This window comes from Pseudorca crassidens, chromosome 20 (assembly GCF_039906515.1).
Source record: "Pseudorca crassidens isolate mPseCra1 chromosome 20, mPseCra1.hap1, whole genome shotgun sequence".
Taxonomy (NCBI): domain Eukaryota; kingdom Metazoa; phylum Chordata; class Mammalia; order Artiodactyla; family Delphinidae; genus Pseudorca; species Pseudorca crassidens.
This window is the reverse complement of record NC_090315.1, coordinates 19,137,951-19,161,658: the sequence shown is the minus strand read 5'-3', so window position 1 is coordinate 19,161,658 and position 23,708 is coordinate 19,137,951. Positions and strand designations below refer to the sequence as shown.

Genomic DNA, 23,708 nt, shown 5'->3' with positions numbered 1-23,708 from the left:
GCCGGAGGTAAAAGACAGAGAGCAAAGCGCAGTTTCCCAGAAGGCAGGTGGCACGTGGGTGGGTGTGGAGCGTAGGGAAAGCGTCGAGGTGAAAGGCAGCTCCTGGGGTCTCCTGACTAGTGGTGGGGGCTGGAACCCTAGGGGAGGCCGTGAGACTTTAAGGGAAGGAATCTAGAGGAAGCAAGCCAGGGAGAGGAGACCCACAAGAATGCCAGGAGGGGAGGTGGGTTTGGGCAAGACCGTCAGCAAATAGGGTGGAGAGGAAAGTGAGGGCAGAGACAACCAAGGTGGCAGGGCCCTGACGTCATAGGTGGCGTGTTGAGGGGCAGAAGGGGGTCGGCTGCCACCAAGGGGTCAACAAGGACGAAGACCATAAAGAAGGCCCTGGATCTGGGAAGGAGGAGGTGAGGACTCCAGGGCAAGAGCAGCACGCGGCCCTGTCCCAGTGCCCGGCACACAGCGAGGGTTTGCCCGGCCCCTGCAGGAGGAGCGCCCCAGCGCCCCTGCCTCTCACATGGCACACTCTGCACCTGGCACCGGCACCCAGGCCACTCACAGATGATGTCGGGAACGTCGATCAAGCTCAGCAGGTCATAGTCGTCACGGAGCTGAGTGTACTTGAGCCGGGACCGCTGGTGTGCCGCAGACAGCACCTCCTGCAGCACCTCGATGTTCCGGAGCTTCTTGCACAGGCTGGCCTCCCTCACGGACTCCTCGTGATGGGTAACAGCTCGGCACAGATGGGACTTGCCTGCCCACAGAAAATCAAGACCACAGGACACATGTCGTAAACTGCAATGTGAGTACCTCAAGGAGAGCCCGAGTGCCCAAGGATTCGCCCAGAAAGGTGGACGTTCTCTTTTCTGAAGGATCTGCCTGGATGGCTTCAGTCCCTCTAAATGTGTGTACAATATGCTCACTTGTGTCTATAAAACTTTCATTCAGCAAACATTTACCAAACATTCTAGGCATTAGAGGTAAAGCAATGACCAAAAACTCGCCTCTGCATTCATGGAGTTTACATGCTAGTGGTTGAAGACAGATAACAAGCAAAGAAATGTGTAATGGGTTGTGTGGCTATAAGGTTCTGGAGAAAAATAAAGCAGAAAAAAAAACAGGCAGATGTGGCACGAGAAGATGGGGACTGGGGAGTCGCCCTTCTATTATGGGTGATCAGAAAAGGCCTTTTAGAAGGTAACTTTTAAGCGGAGCCCTGAAGGACGTGAGGGAGCAGTCAAGAGGATATCTGACAGAAGAGCGCTCCTAGAAGAACAGCAGCAAGTGCAAAGGCCCTGGGGCAGGAGCATGCCTGCATGTTTAAGGACAACAAGGAACTTGGGAGTTTGGTTGGAGGGAGTGAGGGCTGGAGAGAAGGGTAGGGAATGAGGCCAGAGAGGAACAGGGGCTTGACCATGGCCAGCCTCACAAGTGCAGGTGAGGAATTCTGCTCCACCTCTGGGTGAGATGGGACCACGAGGGCTCCCTGGTCAAAAGCTGGGCAAGCTGTGTGACCTCTCTGGGCCTCTGTTTCCTCAGATGAAAAATGGGGAGTCATACCATATGTATCTCATTGGGTTGTGTGAGGTTTAAGCGAGTCAATGTCTGTTGAGTAAGCACTACCTAAGCTTGGACCAGGGTGGTAGGTAAGAAGTGGTCAGATTTGGGATATTTTTCTAGGTAGAGCCAAGAGGATTCGCTAATCAAATGCGGGGATGAGAAAGAAAGATGAGGGCGGAGAATACGTCCAAGGTTTCTGGCCTGCACACCTAGAACGATGGAGCTGCCATCCCTGAGATGGGGAAAGTGCATGTGTGGGGTTGGTGGGGACAAGATCGGGTGGAGGAAGAATTCAGGTTTGGACATGGAAAGCATGCTCACTCTGAGACCTGTTAGAGACCAAACTAGGAAAATTCATTACCCGTTCTTAGGTGTGGCCTAAGAAATGCGTCCTTCCAGATTAGCGTGACCAAGGGCCATCCCCTGGACCCCGCTAGGGTGTTGGAAGATTGCCAAAGCTCTGGCTCCATCGTGGAAGCCCTGGTCCCTCGCAGAACCTGTGAGAACACAGCTCTGGAAGCCAGTTGAGGCCAGAGGACTGTGCCTCCCGGTTTCTGAATCCAGAGTGGCCACGATGACTCGGGAAGCCCTACTCTCCGGGCCCTGCCCTGGGGACCTGCGTGGAGCTGCTGGTGAGTGGAAGTATCAGATGGGGCACGGGGAGGGAGGGAGCAGGAGAGCCGACACACACCCAGCCGCTGGCGCTGGTGAACGTTTTTCAGCGTGGCCAAGGGCGTCATCCCCTCTGGCATGTGGTCGTAGAGCTGGGACAGGCACTTCTCCTGGTGGTCCTCATCTGAGCCAGGCTTCACTGCGACAAGAACCACAGGATAAATCCCTTCTTGCGGCTGCGGTGCGGGCTCTAGAGGTGGCACCGCAGACCCACTGAGAGATCCCTCTTTCAACCACATCCCCAGGTTCCCTTCTCCAGCTTTACAAGGCACTTGGGATAATAGGTCTCCTTTCCACCCCTGGACATACCCAGGCAATCCAGCCCAAGGTCTCTGTGCAGGGGGCCCGGCACACTCTAGGGGCTCCGGATTTGGCTCCAAGCCCCTGCTCTCTACCTGCTCCCTATCACCCATCTTATGAACCTCCAAGCACAGCCCCACCTCAAACCTCTGGGGGCCTCCATGCCTGCACCCTCCCTGGCACGTGTCCCCTCCTGACCTCACCAAACCACCCACTGCTACCTCAACACTTCCGGCCTCTGTTCCAGGGCTCACTCAGATCCTGTTCTCACTCTAGCTGTCCTTTCCCTCCTCGTTCAGCTGGAAAAGTCCTCCTCAGAGTCCCCAGTCTAACTCGAATGGCACTGCCTCTGAGGAACCATCCATGCCTACACCAAGGACTCCAACTGCTGCCTCATTTGTGTTCCTACCACAGTGACTGAAGCACTGTATTTCGGCTGGTTTACATGACTTGTCCTGCCTAATAGACCATAAAATAATACTAGCAGGAGCAGCTGACACTTCCAGAGAGCCCACCATATACAAGGCACTATTTAGCTTTGCATAGAGGCATTTAGTTTTCACAACAGCCTGTGAGATAGGTTCTCTTCGTGTCCCCATTTTACAGATGAGAAAACTGAGGCACAGAGCAGGTAAGTAAGTTGCCCAAGATCACCCAGCTAGTAAATGACAGAGCTGAGATACGAACCCAGGCAGTCTTGGCCCCAGAGGTTTTCCTTTTCGTTACTCAGAGGGCTGCCTTGATTAGCACCAATTGCAACAAAAGTCCCACCCAACCTCCGATCAGAGACAAGACTATGGGGAGGAGGGTGAGGCACTCACTGCAGGCTGAACATTTAAGGAGGTGCCCCAAACTCAGCCATCAAGATATATACGATATTTTAATACAATTTTCTAAATATCAAAATTAATACAAAAATATTCATGATAAACAACCGATCAAAATTTTTTTTTTATTTCAGGTTCCCACGTGGCTCAGTAAGGCACCGTTATTGCTCTGTGTCCTTATTTAAAATTTTAATCACCAAGGATTTTTTTGTCTTAGTTTTGATTCATTTACAATTATAATTTTAAAATATTATCTCAATTACTGAGTTTATCCCCTTAGATTTCGTGCCTGAGGCGAGTGCCTCCCTGGTCTAGTCCTGGCCCTAGATTCCAGGTGAAACATCATCTCCATGAAGCCGTCTGTTCCATCCCAGGCAGAAGGAACGCTACCCCTCTTCCTCCCACAGGAAGGAACCACATAACCCCTAATCCCATCCTGTTGCCTGGGCCAACATGTAATCCCCACCCTCTGCCCCTAGGCTGTGAGCATCTCCCAGGCAGGTAGACAGCTCTCACTCAGCTCAGAATCACCCAGAGGAAGCAAAACCACACCCCTGACCAAAGCCCAGAGCCCCGAGATGCCAAGCCTTACACTGGTGGTCGATGAGGAGGGTGGCTGTGAAGTAGTGGGCCAGGGCTTCGTAGTGGTGGGCCTTCACGCAGGCCAAGCTGGCCCAGGAGTATGGGATGTTCTCCTTCACTGGCTCCTGGTTCATGGCCGTGTACAGCTGCCGATAGACCTCTCCCACCTACAACGGAAAAAATGTTGGGAACGAGGAGGGTGGCACAGGGGCCCTCACGTATCCGGGCTGCAGAAAAAGAGCCCTTTCTTCTGGGCAGCGGCCCCTGCCAGAGGTCGCTCCAGAATCTGGGAGCAACTCCAAGGTCTCCTAGCGCTGTCAGTGTCAGAGTTAACGGGGAGATCAGGCCACTGTCATTATGCTGGTTTTTAGGCTAAGCTGCAGATGGAATCAGTGATCCGTATCTGAAACACCATTACTTGCCAAGAAAATGCAAGCCAGCACTCTGGCCAGCCTGGGCGGGCATGCTGCCCAGGTCACGGGCAAGCTGCCGTGGGAAGCCCCCGCTGCGTCCAGTGGGCCCACACCGACGAATCCCACTCACTCCGAAAGTCACGGGAAACGGCAAGGCTTACCTTGGCAGCCTCCTGAGCCACCTTCACCAGCACGAAGAACTCGTTCTGGATCCCAGAAAGGCAGATTTTCTCAAACGTGCTTTCTTGGGCTTGCGCCAGCATCATTTTGACCAGCACACTGAGCATGGCGGGACTCATGTCGTAACTTGGAGTGTGAGTAAACGTCTCTTTCAGGTAGTTTAAAACCCCTACGATTGGAATTGGTTTGCACGTTAGTTGGGGATCATATTTATTTCACCATGCTGCTCAGGAGTATGGAAAATGACAGAAGCAAAAATATAAAACTGGTGTCCTGAAGCATCTTTAGAAAAACCTGATTCTCAATTACCATAAGATCCAGCAATTCTACTCCTAGGTATAACCCCACAGAATTGAAAGCAGAGACTTAAACTGATACTTATACATGAATGCACATGGCAGCATTATTCCCAATAACCGAAAGGCAGAAACAACTCAAATGTCCATCCACAGACATGGGGATACACAAAATGTGGTATATACCTACAACGGAATAGTTCAGCCTTAAAAAGGAAGGCAATTCTGACACACGCTACAACATGGATGAAGACATCACACTAAGTGAAATAGGTCCATCACAAGGACCAATGTCGTATGATTCCACTGGGTGAGATGAGGTCTCTGGAATAGTCAAACTCATAGAGACAAAAAGTAGAATGTTTCCCAGGGGCTGAGGGGAGGGAGGCATGGAGATTTAGTGTTTAATGGGACAGAGTTTCTGTTTGGGGTGATAAAAAAGTTCTGGAGATGGAGAGTTGCACAACAATGTGACTGTACTTAATGCCAACGAACAGTAATCCTAAAAATGGTTAAAATGGTAGTTTTGTTATGTATGTTTTACCATAGCTAGAGAACTTTCGTTTTCCAACTCTCTTCCAAAACATTTATGTCTGTATCAAGCAAGGAAACCAGCCTGCTCCCTATCCATTCCTGTCTCACCTGGCACACTTGTGAGAAATTCCATACGTGACTACACATATGATGGAGGTGAAGGCAGAAGGCAGACAGAATGACGGAAGGGCTCTCAGGCGGACATGCTCACACTTAACCCCTGGGTCATTCAGAAATTCCGGGCTTTCCCCCAGAACCTCAAGAAAGATCAACTCAGCCACTCCAGTGGAAATTTTCATGCCGTAGCCCTCAGCTGACTTTTTTATGTGTTAGAAAAGTGTCACAGCATTAAATGACAATCAACCTGGAGCTGAAATAAAATCTCCAGCACAAATCCCATCTGACTGGTTCTTCTGGTGTTGCTGCAAAGCATACACTGCCCTGCAGAAGGAAGGCGACGGCTGCAGGCTGTCTGCTCCTTTCTGGGGTTCGCTCCTACTCTGTTCTCAAGCTTTGTTTTGTCCATATCTCTGGAATCTTAGAGACAGGTCACCAAGCATACCCGCTTCAGAGTCCTCAGAAAGAAAGATGAGCCCAGAAAAGGATTTACAGTGAAAGAAATCAACTCCCACGTGGAATTTCACAGTGTCGTTTCCTCCCAAGGGATCAATCATTTTAACCAAGCGATTCCACGATCAGCCAAAATGGCAAAGCCACAGTTCTTCACGGCCTTGCAGAGCAAAGTCAGATACCCCAAGAGTATCTGCCAGGGTAACACTCCGAAACAGAGTGACAAGGACCGGCACAGAAGGAAACCCGCTGTGGAGCCAGCTCAGCGCATCACACGTTGGTCTGTGCTTGTCACTGCTTTTGCCCACTATTCCCTGTGCCGAGACTGCTGGTCACAGGCCCTGCTAGAGGGAAGCGATGCAGGACCCTCGAACACCCATGAGGCAGGCCTGCCCGTTGCACCTCGCCTGGCAGCCCCCAGTCCTCTACAGACTGGCACTGTCACTTGGTAGGGGGCCGAGAAGAGCAACCTTGGGTGAGCGAGCTTCTCAGAATGAGCATAACAGAAAGGCAAGGGTAGTCATATGCACCAAACAGGCACATCTGATGAAAGAAAAAAGAAAAAGCCTACATTCCCACCGTTTGAGAAAACTTATTCTCTTCTTCGAAACTGTGTTCAAAGAAACAGTCCATTCACTGCCATCTCTGGGGCCACTCGTTTGGAAAAGATTAATCGTTAACTACTGTGTACACAAGCCATATTCAGACAGAAACAGGGTTTGAGCCAATAAGCGATTTTCTTGGTGGGAAGATACACCGGCTCTGGAAACTGGCCTGGCCCTTTCAGGCCTGTGAGGCCAAGTGTGGGCCTGTGGAGGACCCACGAACCCCCTTCAGCTGGGGTACCAGGGCCACCTGGCAGGGCCAGGGCTCTATCCCGGCAGCCCTCGCAAAGACACACCTGCGGCTCTCTGAAAGGCATCCACTGTGCTCTGCAGCCCAGCTTCTGTCTGTCGATTGCACCGGGTCCCGATCTGTGTGTACAGGGCTCCAATGTTAAACAGAATGCTGGCCTTCTCCAGCAGCAAGTTCTGTTGGCTAACCGGAACCCCCGTGAGGGAGTCATACCTATTTAAAAGAAACGTCTTTTGAGAATATGAATTCCTTGGCTAGCGAGTGCCACCTCTGGGTAAAAATGGACAGAACTTAGTTCTTGAATAAAACTCAAAGATGCACATGCAATGAGGTTTTATTTCCAAGCAAGACGACGGGTCTGATCATACTGAATAAAGACACCCGCAAGCGCAAACTGAAATAGGGATTCTCAACCGGGACGTCCTTCCATAGGTGAACGGATATACAGACTGTGGTACAGCTACACGGAGGAAAATTATGCAGCACTAAAAAGAAATGAGCTATCAAGCCATGAAAAGACATGGAGAAACCTTAAATGCACGTGACTAAGTGAAAGAAGCCAATCTGGAAAGGCTACATACTGTATGATTCCAACTATATGACATTCTGGAAAAGACAAAAAGAATCAGTGGTTGCCAGGATTGGGGGTGGGGAAGGGTGAGGATGCCTAGGTGGAAGGCAGAGGATTGTAGGGTAGTAAAACTGTTCTGTGTGATACTATGATATGACGTGGATACATGTCATTATTACATTTGTCCAAACCCACGGAAGGTAGCCCACCAAGAGTGAACCCTACTGTAAACAACGGATGTTGGGTGACAGTGAGCCAATGTAGGTTCATCAGCTGTAACAAATGGAACACTCTGGTGGGGCGATGTTGACAGTGGCGGAGGTCGTGGGTGTGCAGGGGCAGGGGCTATACGGGGACTCTCTACACCTCCCACTCGATTTTACTATGAACCTGAAACTGCTCTAAAAAATACAATGTACTAAAAAAAAAAAAAAAAAAAAGAAGGCTTCTCCTAAATGAAATATAGCAAATCCTAACCCTTCATAATTCTTCCTGAAGTCTAAAAGACTCAGGATATGTTTTAAAGTTCACCTATCAACCAGGGGATAGATACGGAGCTTCTTCCTAATTCAACACTAAGAAGTCACATTTGGCCCTTTCACCCACGTGCCGGCAGCTAACACATCTTCAGGAAAAGTCATCTGCCTTTCCTTCCAAAAGGAAGCATGGATAGCCATCTGCTGTGGTGAAATTAAACTCTGAATAGGCCCCCTAGCTACTGGGATTTACTTTCGTTTCACACAGCCCTAAGCAACTCAGAGAAGAGGTATAGCATCTCCAAAATATTTAGACAACACTAATCATGGGAAGTAGCAACTCTGGGGAAGAATCCAAGGTTCTGCTTCAGTTTGTAAAATCTCATCTATTTCTGTTCGCTGCCCTTGTCACTGGGACAAAACCTGATTCCCACTCCCATGCCATCTGGGACAAGAATCTTGTTTCTTGTTAGTTCCACCTCAGAGCCCCAGTGTTTCCCCCGCGATAAAACGAGCATGAAAAAAATGCCTCTTCTCCTCGGCTCCCTTGCTCTGAGAAGCAAGAAGCCATGGTCCGTTGGAGCCTTTTCCCCCTGGATCCCCTTCATAAATAAACACTGGTTTATCTACATGTCTCCTGCATTAATGGGACAGTTAGAAAGAGGAGGCCACAGTGCAGAGGAGCCTCCGTGCGACAGAGGCTCCCAGCGGTGGCCAGAGTGGGAAAGCCCCAGCCCAGGCACGTACCAGGTAAACAGGATCCCCATTTGTCGGGTGGGTGGGAAGAATCGGCTCTCAACAAACCCCAGCTGGATGAAGTAACTCATCAGCAGCTCGACCCCAGCCTCATCTCGGCTGGGCGTCCGACAGGCCTGAAAGGAAAGGAACCACTGAGCGGGTGAGGGGGTGACTGGGTGAGCATAGTGCAGACAGCCAGGCAGGGAAGACGCTCACACACGCTATTTCTCTGGAGCCTAGGCCCCAGTGCTGGTATCATGAACTCTAGGAGAGATGGGCAAGGCTGGAGTGAACTCATGAGTCCTGGAACCCAGCCCCAGACATGTATGTCTGTCCCCTCTGTGGTCTTCTTATGTGGCAAGTTGAATGGACGATTCTGACAGTTCCTCCCTACCACCTCCGACCACCAGCGATTCTACAAGGCTTCAGATGAAATAATGGGATCATCTGAAGACTCATCAAGCTCTAGCAGCCACCCTCCTCACCCTGCCGCACACAGGAACATACTTGTCTCAGATCCATAAGATCTGCTATTTCATCTTCATAGAGGTAGCTATCTTCACTGTAATGTTCCAGGATAAAATCCTGTAAGAAAAATGAGATACTGTAAGGTGTGACTCAAAACCGTAAACAGGTAAAATACTAATGTCTAAGGTCCCCCCCTTTAAAAATACATGTAGAGGGACTTCCCTGGTAGCGCACTGGTTAAGAATCTGCCTGACAATGCAGGGGACATGGGTTCGAGCCCTGGTCTGGGAAGATCCCACATGCAGCGGAGCAACTAAGCCCGTGCGCCACAACTACTGAGCCTGCGCTCTAGAGCCCGCGAGCCACAGCTACTGAAGCCTGCGTGCCTAGAGCCCGTGCTCCGCAACAAGAAGCCACTGCAATGAGAAGCCCACGCACCGCAACGAAGAGTAGCCCCTGCTCGCCACAACTAGAAAGGCTGCGCGCAGCAACGAAGACCCAACGCAGCCAAAAATAAATAAATAAATGTTTCTTTAAAAAAAAAAAATACATGTAGAATTCATAAAAACTTATGGGAGAGTGTACACTGCAGTGATTTTCTAAGTGGTGGGATTTATTTTCTTAATTTTATTTATGTATATTTAAAATTTTTGTTTTTGTTGCTTCAGTAAAAAGGGAAGTTGAAGTTATTTTTTATTTAAAAATGGGGACTTCCCTGGTGGTCCAGTGGTTAAGACTTCGCCTTCCAATGCAGGTGGTGCGGGTTCCATCCCTGGTCAGGGAGCTAAGATCCCACATGCCTAGCGGCCAAAAAACCGAAACATAAAACAAAAGCAATATTGTAACAAATTCAGTAAAGACCTTAAAAATGGTCCACATCAAAAACAAAATCTTAAAAAAAAAGTGTCTTGGCAGCACAGTTAAGTGACTTGCATAAGTGACTATAAGTTCAATAATTCTAGCAAACATCACAGATATTCAGGGGCTTAGACCTTCGTCCTTTGGGCACAGGGTCTTCCTGGCAAAGGGAACTCATGTCTGGGGACTGTTACGAGGATGCTACCCTCAGGGTCTGTGATGGGAACCTTTGTGAGAGCAGCTCCGTGCACTTCCACAAACAAAGCACCCCTGTGAGACCTCCAACGGGGTCCAGCGTTTCATGACCACTTGGTGAGTTCATTCGGTCATAAGATACATTGACGAACACCTGCTATGTGCCAGGCACTGTTCACAGTGCTGGGGCTACTTCAGTGAACAAAACAAAGATCTTGCCCCATGGAGCTTATAATCTCACAAGGGAGCACAGACATTAAGTAACAGGCACAACAAATAGGTAAATTATATCTTATATTAGGAGGAGGCAAGTATTACAGGAAAAAATAAGATGAGTAAAATGGGTATGGAGAATGGATTCTTGCATAACATCCTCCGTAAGTGCTGGCTCTCCCTGGCTGCAAAAAGTTGAGGAGAGAGACTGTTCATTACATTTTCCCAAGTGTCTGTGAGTATTCTTTTTACACGCTTTCTACATTAAAGACCCTTCTGCTTTTTATATGTTCAATGAATACCTACACATACACCCATATACTCTCCACTTACAAAAATGGGACTGTACTGAATGAATATACAACATTGCTTTGCTTTTTTTTTCTTTTTCTTTTTTTTGGCTGCACCATGAGGCATGCAGGATCTTAGTTCCCCAACCAGGGATCAAACCTGCGCCCCCTGCAGTGGAAGCGCGGAGTCTTAACCAGTGGACCATGGGGGAAGTCACTGAAATGGTTTTCAAATATAATTAATTATGTTATTAGTGACATTAAGTATGGTGAGTATGATCTGGGGGACAAAGCTCCTCTAGGGCTTCTCTGATGACATCCCTGAGAGCAGCGACTTTTTTTTTTTTTTTTTTTTTTTTTTGCGGTACGTGGGCCTCTCACTGTTGTGGCCTCTCCCATTGCGGAGCACAGGCTCCGGACGCACAGGCTCAGCGGTCATGGCTCACGGGCCCAGCCGCTCTGCAACATGCGGGATCCTCCCGGACCGGGGCACGAACCCGCGTCCCCTGCATCGGCAGGTGGACTCTCAACCACTGCGCCACCAGGGAAGCCCTAAGGGAAGAACTCTTATAGTGATGTGGGCAGGGTTATGGGAAACCACAGGATTGTGCAGGACCTCCAGAGCCATTAGAACCACAGAGTTGAAGGGTCAAGGGGGAGAAGGAGCTACGGGAACCTGGAGAGATGGCTGCCTGAAGTGAGCATCCAACAGCCACGAGGACCTTCCCTGCTGGGGGGGACTGTAAAAGGTACCCAGCTGAGGGAGCTGAGGAGTTAAAAACCCCTACTTCCCTCTCTTCCCATCCTCTCATCTCCTGCTGATGCTACTCCCCCTCAGACACACCCAATAGAAAGCCACAGAGCAGGGTAGAGGAGGGCTGAGGGGGAGGGAGGGGCACGCAGTGCAATGGACAGTATCTAGCACCACAGATGGATTCTTTGTTTTTTGTGTGTGTGTGTTTATTTATTTTTGGCTGCGTTGGGTCTTCCTTGCTGCGTGCGGGCTTCCTCTAGTTGCGGCGAGCGGGGGCTACTCTTTGTTGTGGTGTGTGGGCTTGCGGTGGCTTCTCTTGTTGTGGAGCACGGGCTCTAGGCGCACAGGCTTCAGTAGTTGTGGCACGCAGGCTCAGTAGTTGTGGCTCGCTGGCTCTAGAGCACAGGCTCAGTAGTTGTGGTGCACGGGCTTAGTTGCTTCGTGGCATGTGGGATCTTCCCGGACCAGGGATCGAACCCGTGTCCCCTGCACTGGCAGGCGGATTCTTAACCACTGCACCACCAGGGAAGCCTCACAGATGGATTCTTTATACATAGTTCAGGAGAAACTGGCTATCCATTTTTTGGTGAAAATAAAAAGAGTGCTACACCTCATTTTTTTTACACACAAATTCCTGATTGATTAAAGATTTAATGTTAAAAAATGTTAAAGCACTGGAAGAAACTATAGCAAAATATTTATGTCTTCTTGATGTGGAGAATGCCTTTCTGAACATGTTATCAAGGAAGAATTGTTAAGGGAAGAACTGTTAAGCTTAACAACACAAAATCTGTTTGAAAAAAAAAAAGGTGTACTTTTTAAACTGGTATTGCTTGTAAAACAAGTTAAAGGAGAGAACCTACTGGGAGAAATATTTGTAACATACATAACCAAGCATTACTCTCCTTCATATGTAAAAGAACTCTTAAAAGCAACTCTATGGTAAAGCAGACAAAGGACAGAAATAGGTATTTCCAAAAGGACACATGTGAAGGACAAATGAACAAAAGCGGGAACTCTAGTACAATGCAAACTGTCATGATATCATTTTTGCCTGACCTCACAAAATCAAAATGATAAGCAATACCCAATGTAAGCAGTCATACACTGTGGGAATGTAAGGCAGGACCACTTACTTCTGGTGGGTAATTAGGTAACATGTATCTTTTTTTTTTTTTTGGCTGTGCTGCATGTGGGATCTTAGTTCCCTGACAAGGGATCGAACCAGTGCCCCCTGCAGTGGAAACACAGAGTCTTAACCACTGGACCGCCAAGGAAATCCCTAACATGTATCTTTGACCTACCAAATCCTCGTCCAGAAATTTATCCAAAGGGAATATTCAGCAAAGTGTGCAAACGTGCTCAGAGAGCTGCTGACAACAGTATTTGAAAGCTGCCTTAAGAATGAAATTGGGACTTCCCTGGTGGCACAGTCGATAAGACTCTGCACTCCCAATGCAGGGGGCCCGGGTTCAATCCCTGGTCAGGGAATTAGATCCCACATGCATGCTGCAACTAAGAGTATGCATGCCACAACTAAGGAGCCAGCGAGCTGCAACTAAGGAGCCGGTGAGCCACAACTAAGGAGCCTGTGAGCCGCAACTAAGACCCAGCACAACCAAATAAATAAGTAAATATTTTTTAAAAAGAATGAAATTAATAGTTACCTTATTTAGCACCTACTACCAGAAGACACCATGCTAAGCCTGAACAGATCACAGGAGTCTCACAGCCTCCTAAGGCAGGCCCCTGATCAGAGGACAAGATCGGGTGCTCACAGATTAAGTACTGAGCAAGTTACATAGCTCAGTGGGGAGACGGGGGGCGGGGGAGGGAGGTGTGTGGCTGTGAGGGATCTTTACATGTCTTGATATTTTCTGAATGTTTTGCAATACTGTTCTCAGTAGGAAAAATAAATTAATAAAGACATATTTAAAAGCAAAACAAAACGTGAATTCTCTGAAAGGGAATTGATTTTGATCGTGTTTTTTTGTGAAGTCATTTTAAAGTCCATTTATTTAAAATAGAAAAAAATCAGACCATGAAGCTTCAATGACCATTAAACATCTCATGGATACACAGATTTGAATGACAACTTGAATTGCCCTAATTCAGTCGCCAAACTCTTCTGTGGCACCTGTCTGTGTTACTCTCAAGGACAAATGTGGAAGGAAAAACAGAACATCCCCCAAACATTCTCATTTTTGTATGACTGACATTTGTAGAGTCCTTTTTAGGCTAAAATGACATGGCTGGAAGCCTCAGCTGAATAGCACTTGGCCATACCCACAACATGTGATTTTTTTTCCCCCACTGGCTTTAATGTGAATTCAGCACATGACATGTTTGGATCCTTACAGATGCCCATGAAATTCCCAAGTTTCTCCAAGAGTCTACCTTTTAAATGCCTGTGTTCTTTATTTTTATCTTTATTTTTTGGTAACCTTTGCAATTCCTTCCAAACTCAGACATTTTGTGGTTCTAAGTATGTCTTTTTTTTGTTGTTTCATTGAAACATAGTTGACTACAGTTCTATGCTAGCTTCAGATGTATTACATATGATTTGACATTTGCATACATTAGGAAATGATCACTACAGCGAGTCTAGTAACCATCTATCACCAAAGTTATTACAGTATTAGTGACCATGTTCCTTAGGCTGTATATTATAACTCCCTGGCTTACTTATTATATAACTGCACGTTTGTACCTCTTAATCTCCTTCACCTACTCCACACCCCCAAATGCCTGCTTTCTTGCAGCTCTGGCACCAAGCAACAAACTAAATCTTAAAAGAAACTATTCTACAAAAGCAACTAAAACATTTCCACAGACATAAGCATTGTCTGGAGTCTCACAGACCTGTGGCAAGTGTCACATCTAAAAGTTCAGGGGACCTGTGAAAAACTGCCATATTGGATCGTTTCCTACCCAGAAAATAAAATCCTTGACAATCCTGCATCCAGGAAGACTACCAATGTCCCTTCTTAAACTCCAAAATAAACCCCAAACTCACAGGGCCCGGGACCTGGATTTAAACAAGCAGCAGTCCACAAGGCCATGAGTGAAAGGGCTTATATGTCAAGGGACTCACGCAGTCTCTGACTGAGCTTGGAGGTCAAGTGCAAAGGCTTCTGAAGCATTAACCAACTGCTTTTTAAAAGGACAAATTGTGTAGGGCCCCAAATGCCATATCATCATTTTTTTCTTTTCTAAATTAAAAGCAGTCCGAGATGAGTCAACTAGCAGGATTACTGTGAAAAGAAACAAAATTCTCTGAAGCATTTTTCACGATGCTGGGATTCATTCCTATACACCATGCCTGTGCTGGAAAGCTCAGAGACAGGCACTACCTTCCACCTCATCGCCACTTTCTCCTCCTAAATGGAAGTTTGAGGTGAGTCAGTACAACTCAGAATGATGGATGTGGGGCAAGGAGGAAGAGGAAAGCATTCCAGGCGCCGGGAGGCCTCTCCTGGCCCCAAGGCATCTCTGGGCGGCTCCATCAAAACACATCTTCCACTTCCCACCTGGATCCCCTACTGAACCACGGGATCCAAAGGCAGGGCCTGTGACCTCAACAGCACCCTGCACAGTGACAGACACAGATGGGCCTACGAGTAACGCTGCTTGCCAGGGACACACTGGCTAAGGGGAGGCCAGATATCGTTCACTTTAAAGATGTGAATTGTGCGGTGTGTGAATTATATCTCAAGAAGGTTGTTATTGTAAGGGAAAAAAAAAAAGATGGAAGGAAAGAAGGGAGGGAGGGAGAAAGAGGGGGAGAGAGAAAGAGAAGAAAAGGTAGACATCCAGGAATTAGGGAGCAGCGGGATCCATAAACTCTAGCTATTCAAGTATTTACTTTGTTTTGGTGTTTTTTTGGTTTTTTTGGTTTTTTTGTTTTTGTTTTTTGGCCAAGCTGCGTGGCTCGTGGGATCTTAGTTCCCCGACCAGGGATTCCACCCAGGCCCCGACAGTGAAAGTGCCAAGCCCTAACCACTGGACCGCCAGGAAATTCCCTGATTTACTTTGAAATGTATCAAAAAATAAAATGGATTGATGTATAGATTCAGGGATGCATAAATGGATGAATACGTGATAAAGTGACTACAGCAAAATGTTCACGGGAGAACCTAGGCAGTGAGTATACAGGGATTCACTGTCAAATTCTTTCAGTTTTTCTATTTTCACAATAAAATGTTGAGGGACAAAGACTTTGGCTATTCTTCCAAAAACGTGGCCTAAATTGGTTATATACCCTCTTTGACCTGGGGTGGACTGGCCCGGGTTTCCAACCCCTTCCCCAGAAGCCTCAGTGACCAGATGAAAGGGAGCATCTGAAAGGACGGGACAGGCTCTGAGGGGGCTCAAGGCCACCCTGCAGAAATCAACTGACACTCGGCACATTGAGCCTAAGGTCACTCTCAAGGGATACACAACTTCTACACTTCCCTTTTAAACAGTGAGTCCAGTGCCCCTCGCTTTGAGATTTACCTTGAGAACGACTGAAAAGTCAACGTCCTTGGTTTCCTTCAGGCCAAGCGGAATCAGGGGTATCGTAAATGCCTCCCTAGAAGGAACACAGCAAGGTACGTGAACATCCGTATCCCGGCCACTTTGCACCCCCCGGCCTTCCCCCAGCAGCCCAGCTCAGGTCCCCACCCGCTCTCCCCCGCCAAGCTAGCACACACCAGTTCATTTTCCATAAAGACCACTTGGGTCACGTCCCCATCTCTGTTCCAAAACTGGTCCCAGTCCCCGGCAACTTTTAAACGACCTAGCCTAACACATGAGGCCCCTACCAGCTCCACCCTGATTTAGCCCTCCAATCGCTCCACTTCTTTGAGTAACTGTGCTGAGAACCTATTGTGCACCCGGGGCTGTGCCTGGTGTGCCCACTGCTCCACCATCTGGAGCATCTCCACCAGCTCCACCCAACCCCCATCCCCCTCCGCCTCTCCTCACTGCAGCGGGTCCCATCTCCCCTGCAGCCCTCCAACTCTGGGCTCTCAAGGGCCTCCTCCTATTCGGTGTATCCCTCTAGGCATCCCATCCCCAGCACAGGGAAGGCCTTGAGGGCAGGGGCCCCATCTGACACCTAAGCGCACCTGGCTCCCAGCCCTGGGTGGGAGACCCTGACCGGCTGTTTCCCCTCCACCTCCTCTCCCCGCACTCACCAGTTGGTTACCCAACAGGTCGCCCTGGGAGTGGCCTTAGGGGCAGAGCTAACAGGAAGTGAATGGGGCTCAGCTATGTTTTGCAAACAGGGATTTCGCTCCCAGACCTGTAACAGGAGACCTCCCGGGGTTGCTCAGCCCAGCCTGGGGAGGAGGCCAGGAATGCAGGCAGGGTGAGTGGACAATAGGCTGTAAGCTGAAGCTGCCTCTGTGGGGGACAGAAAACAACAGGGCTAAGCTGAAAGCAGGCGAGCCCCAGCGGGGTGTATAGCTTCCCCAAAGCCCTTTCCTGAGGGAAAGCTGGATCCTGCTAGAAGGAGATGAAGACAGGCTGTGCTGCCCTCCTCTGGGCCCCAGCGTGCTCCTGGCCTGACCCCGACGGGGCTGGCTCTCCCTGTGACTGTCCAGGAGCAGCCAGCGTCCCGAAGCCTCCGGGCCAGGGCGCCCCGCCCTCCACCTTGCGCTAATATAACTTTTTCCGTAACTTCCGGCTTCCCTGTGTTTTCTCATCTGCACAATGAGATTGTTTCTTCCCTGCCTACCTCATAGAAATGTTTAAAAATCAACCGTGCTGAGAAAAAAACAATCTGCTTTGAAAACAGGAAGAGGGGCTGATGGAAATGCAAGGTGTCATTATGCATCTGCACATCTCTCTCCCCTCTTCCCAATGCACAGGGGACCGACCAGACACTTTAGGGCCGCACCGTGGTCACACAGGGGCCTTAACTGCATGTCTCTGGGGAACACCCTCGTGATGGACAGCCCTGTGCTTCTGTATGGTGAGGGGGGAATATGAAACATCCTACATTTATCACCAAAGTTTGGCCCGGCCTTGCCTCCTGGAGGAACTTTGACCTTTGGGCAAAACACTGGAATTTAATACCAGAGCATAGGCTGGGGGGAGCTGTGCACTGACTGTTCTGATTAGGTGTCAGACTGCACTGGGAGCCCACAGGTAAGCGAGGCAGGACACACGGGCTGGCTCACGGACAGTCACCAAAGGAGAAGAGGTTTCACACGTGACTCAGAAAAACACCTCGGGGACAGTGCAGAGGATTGGGGACAATCAGGAAAAGTACATTCCAAAGGTGACTCAAGGTTCCCCAACATTTTCATTCTGTTAATCCAGGGAATTATTTTCTGACTGGGTTTCCCCTGGGACTCCCTTATCTTTCGAGAAGTACCACTTCCCCACACAGAAAAGTATGTAAACTGTTCTTTAGAGCTCAAAGTTTTTTCTTTTTTTTACGGCTGCCCCACGCGGCATGTGGGATCTTAGTTTCCTGCCAGGGATCGATCCCACGCCACCTGCGTTGGAAGCACAGAGCCTTAACCACTGGACCACCGAGGAAGTCCCCTCAAAGTTATTTCTTCTTAAAGATGGACTTTTCTTTCCAAGATAGCTCACCTTGGGGTGAGAGACTCTCTGAGCTTTTCTGAAGGTCACACCTCAACGTTTGGTCTCCTATAAACACTCCCTGAGGGATGCTTCTGAATTAGAACATTTGTTTCTCAAATATTTAATGGGGGACATTTCCAAAGTGTCTCAGTCATACTGTCTCCTCAGGGAACTTGCAAAGGTCTCATCATCTTTGATATAAAAGGCAGTTTTTATGTTTTTGTACTCTTTTCAACAGAATGACCCAGAGTCAGACCGTGTGCTGAGGCTGATGGAAGAAGGCAGGGCTTCCTGGGACCCATCTGGCAGGCTGGCTCTCAGAGCTAACCACGGCCGCCCTTCCAGGGCATCTTTATGACAGAGCCACCACCCAGGCCACCTGAGAGACGCCATCTCCCCGCCTGGACCCAGCCACGTAGCTCTCCTGTAAAACTATGTCCCGTGTGTCCCCAGGACAAATAAATGCCTTCTTGTCCAACTGGCCAGGTATTTCCAATAAACTCCATGGGTTCATCCCTTTAATTCCTACACCTTGCTCAACCCCAAATTGGATCAAAGTGGGGTCTGCCGCACCCTCAGGCCTATCTGTGCACCATCCCTGATGCAGGCATGTTCCGTGGCTCAGAAAGTATCCAAAAGAAGTGTTGCCCCCACTTACTCTGTGCTCTGATAGACTCCCACCGAGATGTTGAGCCCCTCCAGCTCTTCCTTCAGCATTTGCAGGTCTGAGTTCAAGAAGCTCAGTTCCAGGCGCACCTGCTCCCGTACCTTTTGGTTCGTGGCTGCTCTGTTCAAAGAGAGCGGGGAGAGAAGCATCCTCAGCAAGCATCCCAGCTGCCGGGTGAGCAGATACCCCAACGCTTGTCCCCATAGGGAAGTTCTGAGGGTCTGCCTGCAGACGGAGGAGCCATATGTGATCAGATAAGGTGTCTCAGGGATGCTGGGCACCTGCCCCATGTTGAGCCACACCTGCCAATAAATGGACCTAGGATATAGCCAATGACACTGAGCTGCCTGACATGAATGCTAAGACCACTCTGTAAGAATTAGCCTTGAGAAGAGAAAAAGGAGTTGCTCCTAGTCACCCATAAGAGACCATAAATTTTCCCCCTAAAAGGAAATGGATGAGAAATAGAGGAGGAGGTAACACTCCCCAGTTCATCCTATGAGGCCAATATCACCCTGATCCAAAACCAGAGGAAGACACCACAAGAAAACAAAATAACCAATCAATATGCTTCATGAATACATATGCAAAGATCCTCCATAAAATATGAGCAACCTGAATCTAGCAACATATACAAAGGATTATACATCACGACCAGGTGGGATTTATCCCAGGAATGCAAGGTTGGCTTAATATCCGAAAATCAATTAATGTAACATACTATATCAACAGAATAAGAGACAAAAAATAAATTGTCATCTCAACAGATGCAGGAATAAAAGCATGTGATAAAGTCCAACACAGATTTATGATAAAAATCCATAACAAGGGGCTTCCCTGGTGGCGCAGTGGTTGAGAGTCCGCCTGCCGATGCAGGGGACACGGGTTCGTGCCCCGGTCCGGGAAGATCCCACATGCCGCGAAGTGGCTGGGCCCGTGAGCCATGGCCACTGAGCCTGCGTGTCTGGAGCCTGTGCTCCGCGATGGGAGAGGCCACAACAGTGAGAGGCCCGCGTACCACAAAAAAATAAAATAAAATAAAATAAATCCATAACAAGCTAGTAATAAAAGATAATTTACAAAACTTGATAAAGGGCATCTACAAAAACCCACAGCTAACATCATACTTAATGGTGAAAGATTGATGCTTTCCCCCTTATGATTAGGAACAAGGCAAAGATGTCCATTTATGCCACCTCTAATCAACACCATACTGGAGGTTCAAGCCAGCAGCAATAAAATAAAGAAAGAAATGAAAGGCATCTAGATTGAAAGGAAGAAGTAAAACTGTCTTTATTCACAGCTCTCATAATCTTGCATGTATAAAATCCCCAGGCATCCACAAAACAAATACTGGAACTAATAAATTTAGTTAGGTCACAGGATACAATTCAAAATATACAAATCAATTTTTTTTTCTATATACTAGCAATGAGCAATCTTGAAATGAAATGAAATTAATGAAATTTCACTCAAAATAGTATCAGAAAGATTAAAATACTTAGGAATAAAATTAAGAAAAGAAGCACAAGACTTGTACACTGAAAACTTCAAAACATTGCTGTGATATTTAATGGAGAGACATTTCATGTTTTTGGATTGGAAGACTCCCTATTGTCAAGACGTCAATTCTCTCCAATTGATCTATCAATTCAAAGCAATTCCAATCAAAACGCTAGTAAGCTTTTTAGTAGAAATTGACAAACTGAGCCTAAAATTTATATGGAAATGCAAAGGGCCTAGAAGGGCCAAAGAAGTTTGAAAAAGAACAAAGTTAGAGGATTTATGCTATCTGATTTTAAAACTTACTATAAAGCCTCAGTAATCAAGATGTGGTATTGGCATAAGGAAAGGTAATGGAACTGAACAGAATCCAGAAATACATCCTTACATTTATGGTGAATTGCTTTTGACAAAGGTGACAAGAAAATTCAAGGGGGAAAAAGTCTTTCTGACAAATGATGCTGAAGCAATTGGACATCCCTAGGCATGTCAGTGTCCCCAAGACCACCGCCAGGCTCAGTGATTTATTAGGAGAACTTGCAGGATACAGGACTCAGGATATAGTTGTACGCATTGCTCTGATTTATTACAGCAAAAGGACACAAAGCAAAATCAGCTAAGGGAAAGGTGCACGGGGTGAAGTCTGAAGGAAACCAGGCACAGGCGCTAAGCATCCTCTCTCCCAAAGGAGTCACACAGGACATGCTTAATTCCTTCAGCAAACAGTTGTGACAACACACGTGAAAATGCTATCTTCCAAGGAAGCTCATTGGGGTTTTTACTGGGGGCTGGTCAGGTAGACGCCTCTGCCTAGCATGTTCCAAAATTCAAGACTCCTAGAAGGAAAGTGGTATTCTATATAAACCACATTGTTTGTGCAAATAGTTTAAGTATAGCGAGCTCCTCTTATCAGTTCTGGGAACGGTGGGAACTCTCCTGAAATCTAAGTTTCCAGATACCAGCCAAACATCAACCTTGCAAGCAGGGCTTTCTAAGGATAGCCGTCTCAGGCCGGCTATGATAACTCTTTTCTGCACAATAGGCAAAAAATAAATCTCAATCTAAATTTTACACCAAACCAAATATTAAGTCAAAATAGATCAGAGACCTCAGTAAAAGAGCAAAAACTCCAAAACTTCTAGAAGAAAATCTTCATGACCTTGAGTTTGACAAAGTATTCTTAGCTACATACCAAAAGCACAATCCATAAAAGAAGCAACTGAGGGCTTCCCTGGTGGCGCAGTGGTTAAGAATCCACTTGCCAATGCAGGGGACACAGGTTAAATCTCTGCTCCGGGAAGATCCCACATGCTGTGGAGCAGCTAAGTCCGTGTGTCACAACTACTGAGCCTGTGCTCTAGAGCCCACAAGCCACAACTACTGAGCCCGTGTGCCACAACTACTGAAGCCTGCATGCCCTAGAGCCCACGTGCCACAACTACTGAGCCCACGTGCTGCAACTACTTAAGCCTGTGCACTCTAGGGCCTGCGTGCCACTACTACTGAGGCTGCTTGCTGCAACTACTGAAGCCTGCGTGCCTAGAGCCCATGCTCCGCAACAAGAGAAGTCACCACAATGAGAAACCAGTGCACTGCAACAAAGAGTAGCCCCCGTTCGCCGCAACTAGAGAAACCCTGTGCACAGCAATGAAGACCCAACGCAGCCAAAAAAAATAGAAAATAAAAAATAAATAAACTGCACATAAAGAAAAAAAAGAAATCGATTAACTGGACTCAACAAATTTAAAAACTTCTGTGCTTCAAAAGATACCATCTAAATAAAACAATGAAAAAAGACAGACTGGGAGAAAATATTTGCAAATTATATATCTGATAAAGAATCTGTATCCAGAATATATAAAGAGTTCTGTTAATTAAATAACAAAAAGACCACTCAATTTTTTTTTTTTTTTTTTTTGCGGTACGCGGGCCTCTCACTGCTGTGGCCTCTCCCGTTGCGGAGCACAGGCTCCGGACGCACAGGCTCAGCGGCCATGGCTCACAGGCCCAGCCGCTCCGCGGCATGTGGGATCTTCCCGGACCAGGGCACGAACCCGCGTCCCCTGCATCGGCAGGCGGACTCTCAACCACTGCGCCACCAGGGAAGCCCCACTCAATTTTTTTTAATGGGCAAAAGATTTTTTTTTAGTTGCTTATAATTGACATACAACATTATACTAGTTTCAGGTATACAACATAATAATTCTATATTTGTATATTTTCAAAATGATCACCACAATAAGTCTATTTGCCATGTGTTACCATACTTAGTTACAGAATTTTTTTCTTGTGATGAGAACTTTTAAGATCTACTCTCTTAGCAACTTTCAAACATACAGTACAGTATTATTAATAATAGTCACCATGCTGTACATCACATTCCCATGACTTATTTTATAACTGGAAATTTGTACCTTTTGACCACATTCACCCATTTCATCTCCCCTGCAGCCCCCACCTCTGGCAACCACCCACCTGTTCTCTGTATCTATGAGCTTGGGGGGTTTTGTTTGGGTTTTTTTTATTATTTTTTAAAATATTTATTTATTTATTTATCTGGCTGTGCCAGGTCTCAGTTGCGGCACACGGGATCTCTTAATTGTGGCACGCAGGATCTTTATTTGTGGCATGCAAACTCCTAGTTGTGGCATGTGGGATCCAGTTCCCTGACCAGGGATCGAACCTGGGCCCCCTGAATTGGGAGCATGGAGTCTCAGCCACTGGACCACCAGGTAAGTCCCTAGGAGTTTTTGTTTGTTTTGTTTTAGATTCCACATATAAGTGAGATCACATAGTATTTGTCTTTGTCTGACTTACTTCACTTAGCATAATGCCCTCAAGGTCCATTCATGTTGCTGCAAATGGCAAGATTTCATTCTTTTTTATGGCTAAGTAATATTCCATGGTGTATGTGTTTGTGTGTGTGTGTATCACATTTTCTTTATCCATTCATCCATTGATGGACACTTAGGTTGTTTCCATATCTTGGCTATTGTAAATAATGCTGCAATGAACATAGGGGTACATATATCTTTTCAAATTAGTGTTTTTGTGTTCTTCAGATAAATATCCAGAAGTGGAGTACATAGGTTGTGTGGCAATTCTATTCTTAATATTTGAGGAATCTCAATACTGTTTTCCATAGTGGCTGTACCAACTTACAGACCCACCAACGCTGTAGGAGTGTTGGGATTGTTTTCTTAATTTATCTTTCTGATAGTTTATTATTAGTGTATAGAAATGCAACTGATTTCTGTATATTGATTTTGTATCCTGCAACTTTACTGAATTCATAAAATGGGCAAAAGATTTGTATAAACATTTTACTAAAGAAGTTCTATGAATGGCTAATAAGCACACATGAAAAGATGCTCAAAGTCTTTAGTCAACAGGGAAACGCGTGTTAAAACCATAATAAGATACCAATACACAACTACTAGATTGGCTATGATAAAGAAGACAAACAATAACAAGTGTTAATGAGGATGTATAGAGAAACTAGAACCCTCATGCACTGCTGAATGTAAATGACATAGCCACTGGGGAAAACAGCTGGGTAGTTTCAAAAAATGTTAAAACATAAACTTAGCATACAACCAAGTAATTGCAC

The 23,708-nt window shown here is 47.1% G+C and overlaps 1 protein-coding gene across 2 annotated transcripts in view; it reads right to left on the bottom strand.

The window, feature by feature from the left end:
- Positions 1-23,708, bottom strand: part of RHPN2 (rhophilin Rho GTPase binding protein 2) — a 57,517-nt gene that overhangs the window by 10,094 nt on the left and 23,715 nt on the right. For both annotated transcript variants that reach the window (XM_067719545.1, XM_067719546.1), the window contains exons 3-11: positions 18,587-18,715; positions 15,847-15,922; positions 9,079-9,156; positions 8,581-8,705; positions 6,833-6,999; positions 4,513-4,700; positions 3,949-4,105; positions 2,249-2,368; positions 557-751 (exon numbers count right to left, since the gene is read on the bottom strand). In XM_067719545.1, the coding sequence (XP_067575646.1) occupies positions 557-751; positions 2,249-2,368; positions 3,949-4,105; positions 4,513-4,700; positions 6,833-6,999; positions 8,581-8,705; positions 9,079-9,156; positions 15,847-15,922; positions 18,587-18,715 (1,235 nt within the window). The remainder of the gene's footprint in view (positions 1-556; positions 752-2,248; positions 2,369-3,948; positions 4,106-4,512; positions 4,701-6,832; positions 7,000-8,580; positions 8,706-9,078; positions 9,157-15,846; positions 15,923-18,586; positions 18,716-23,708) is intronic.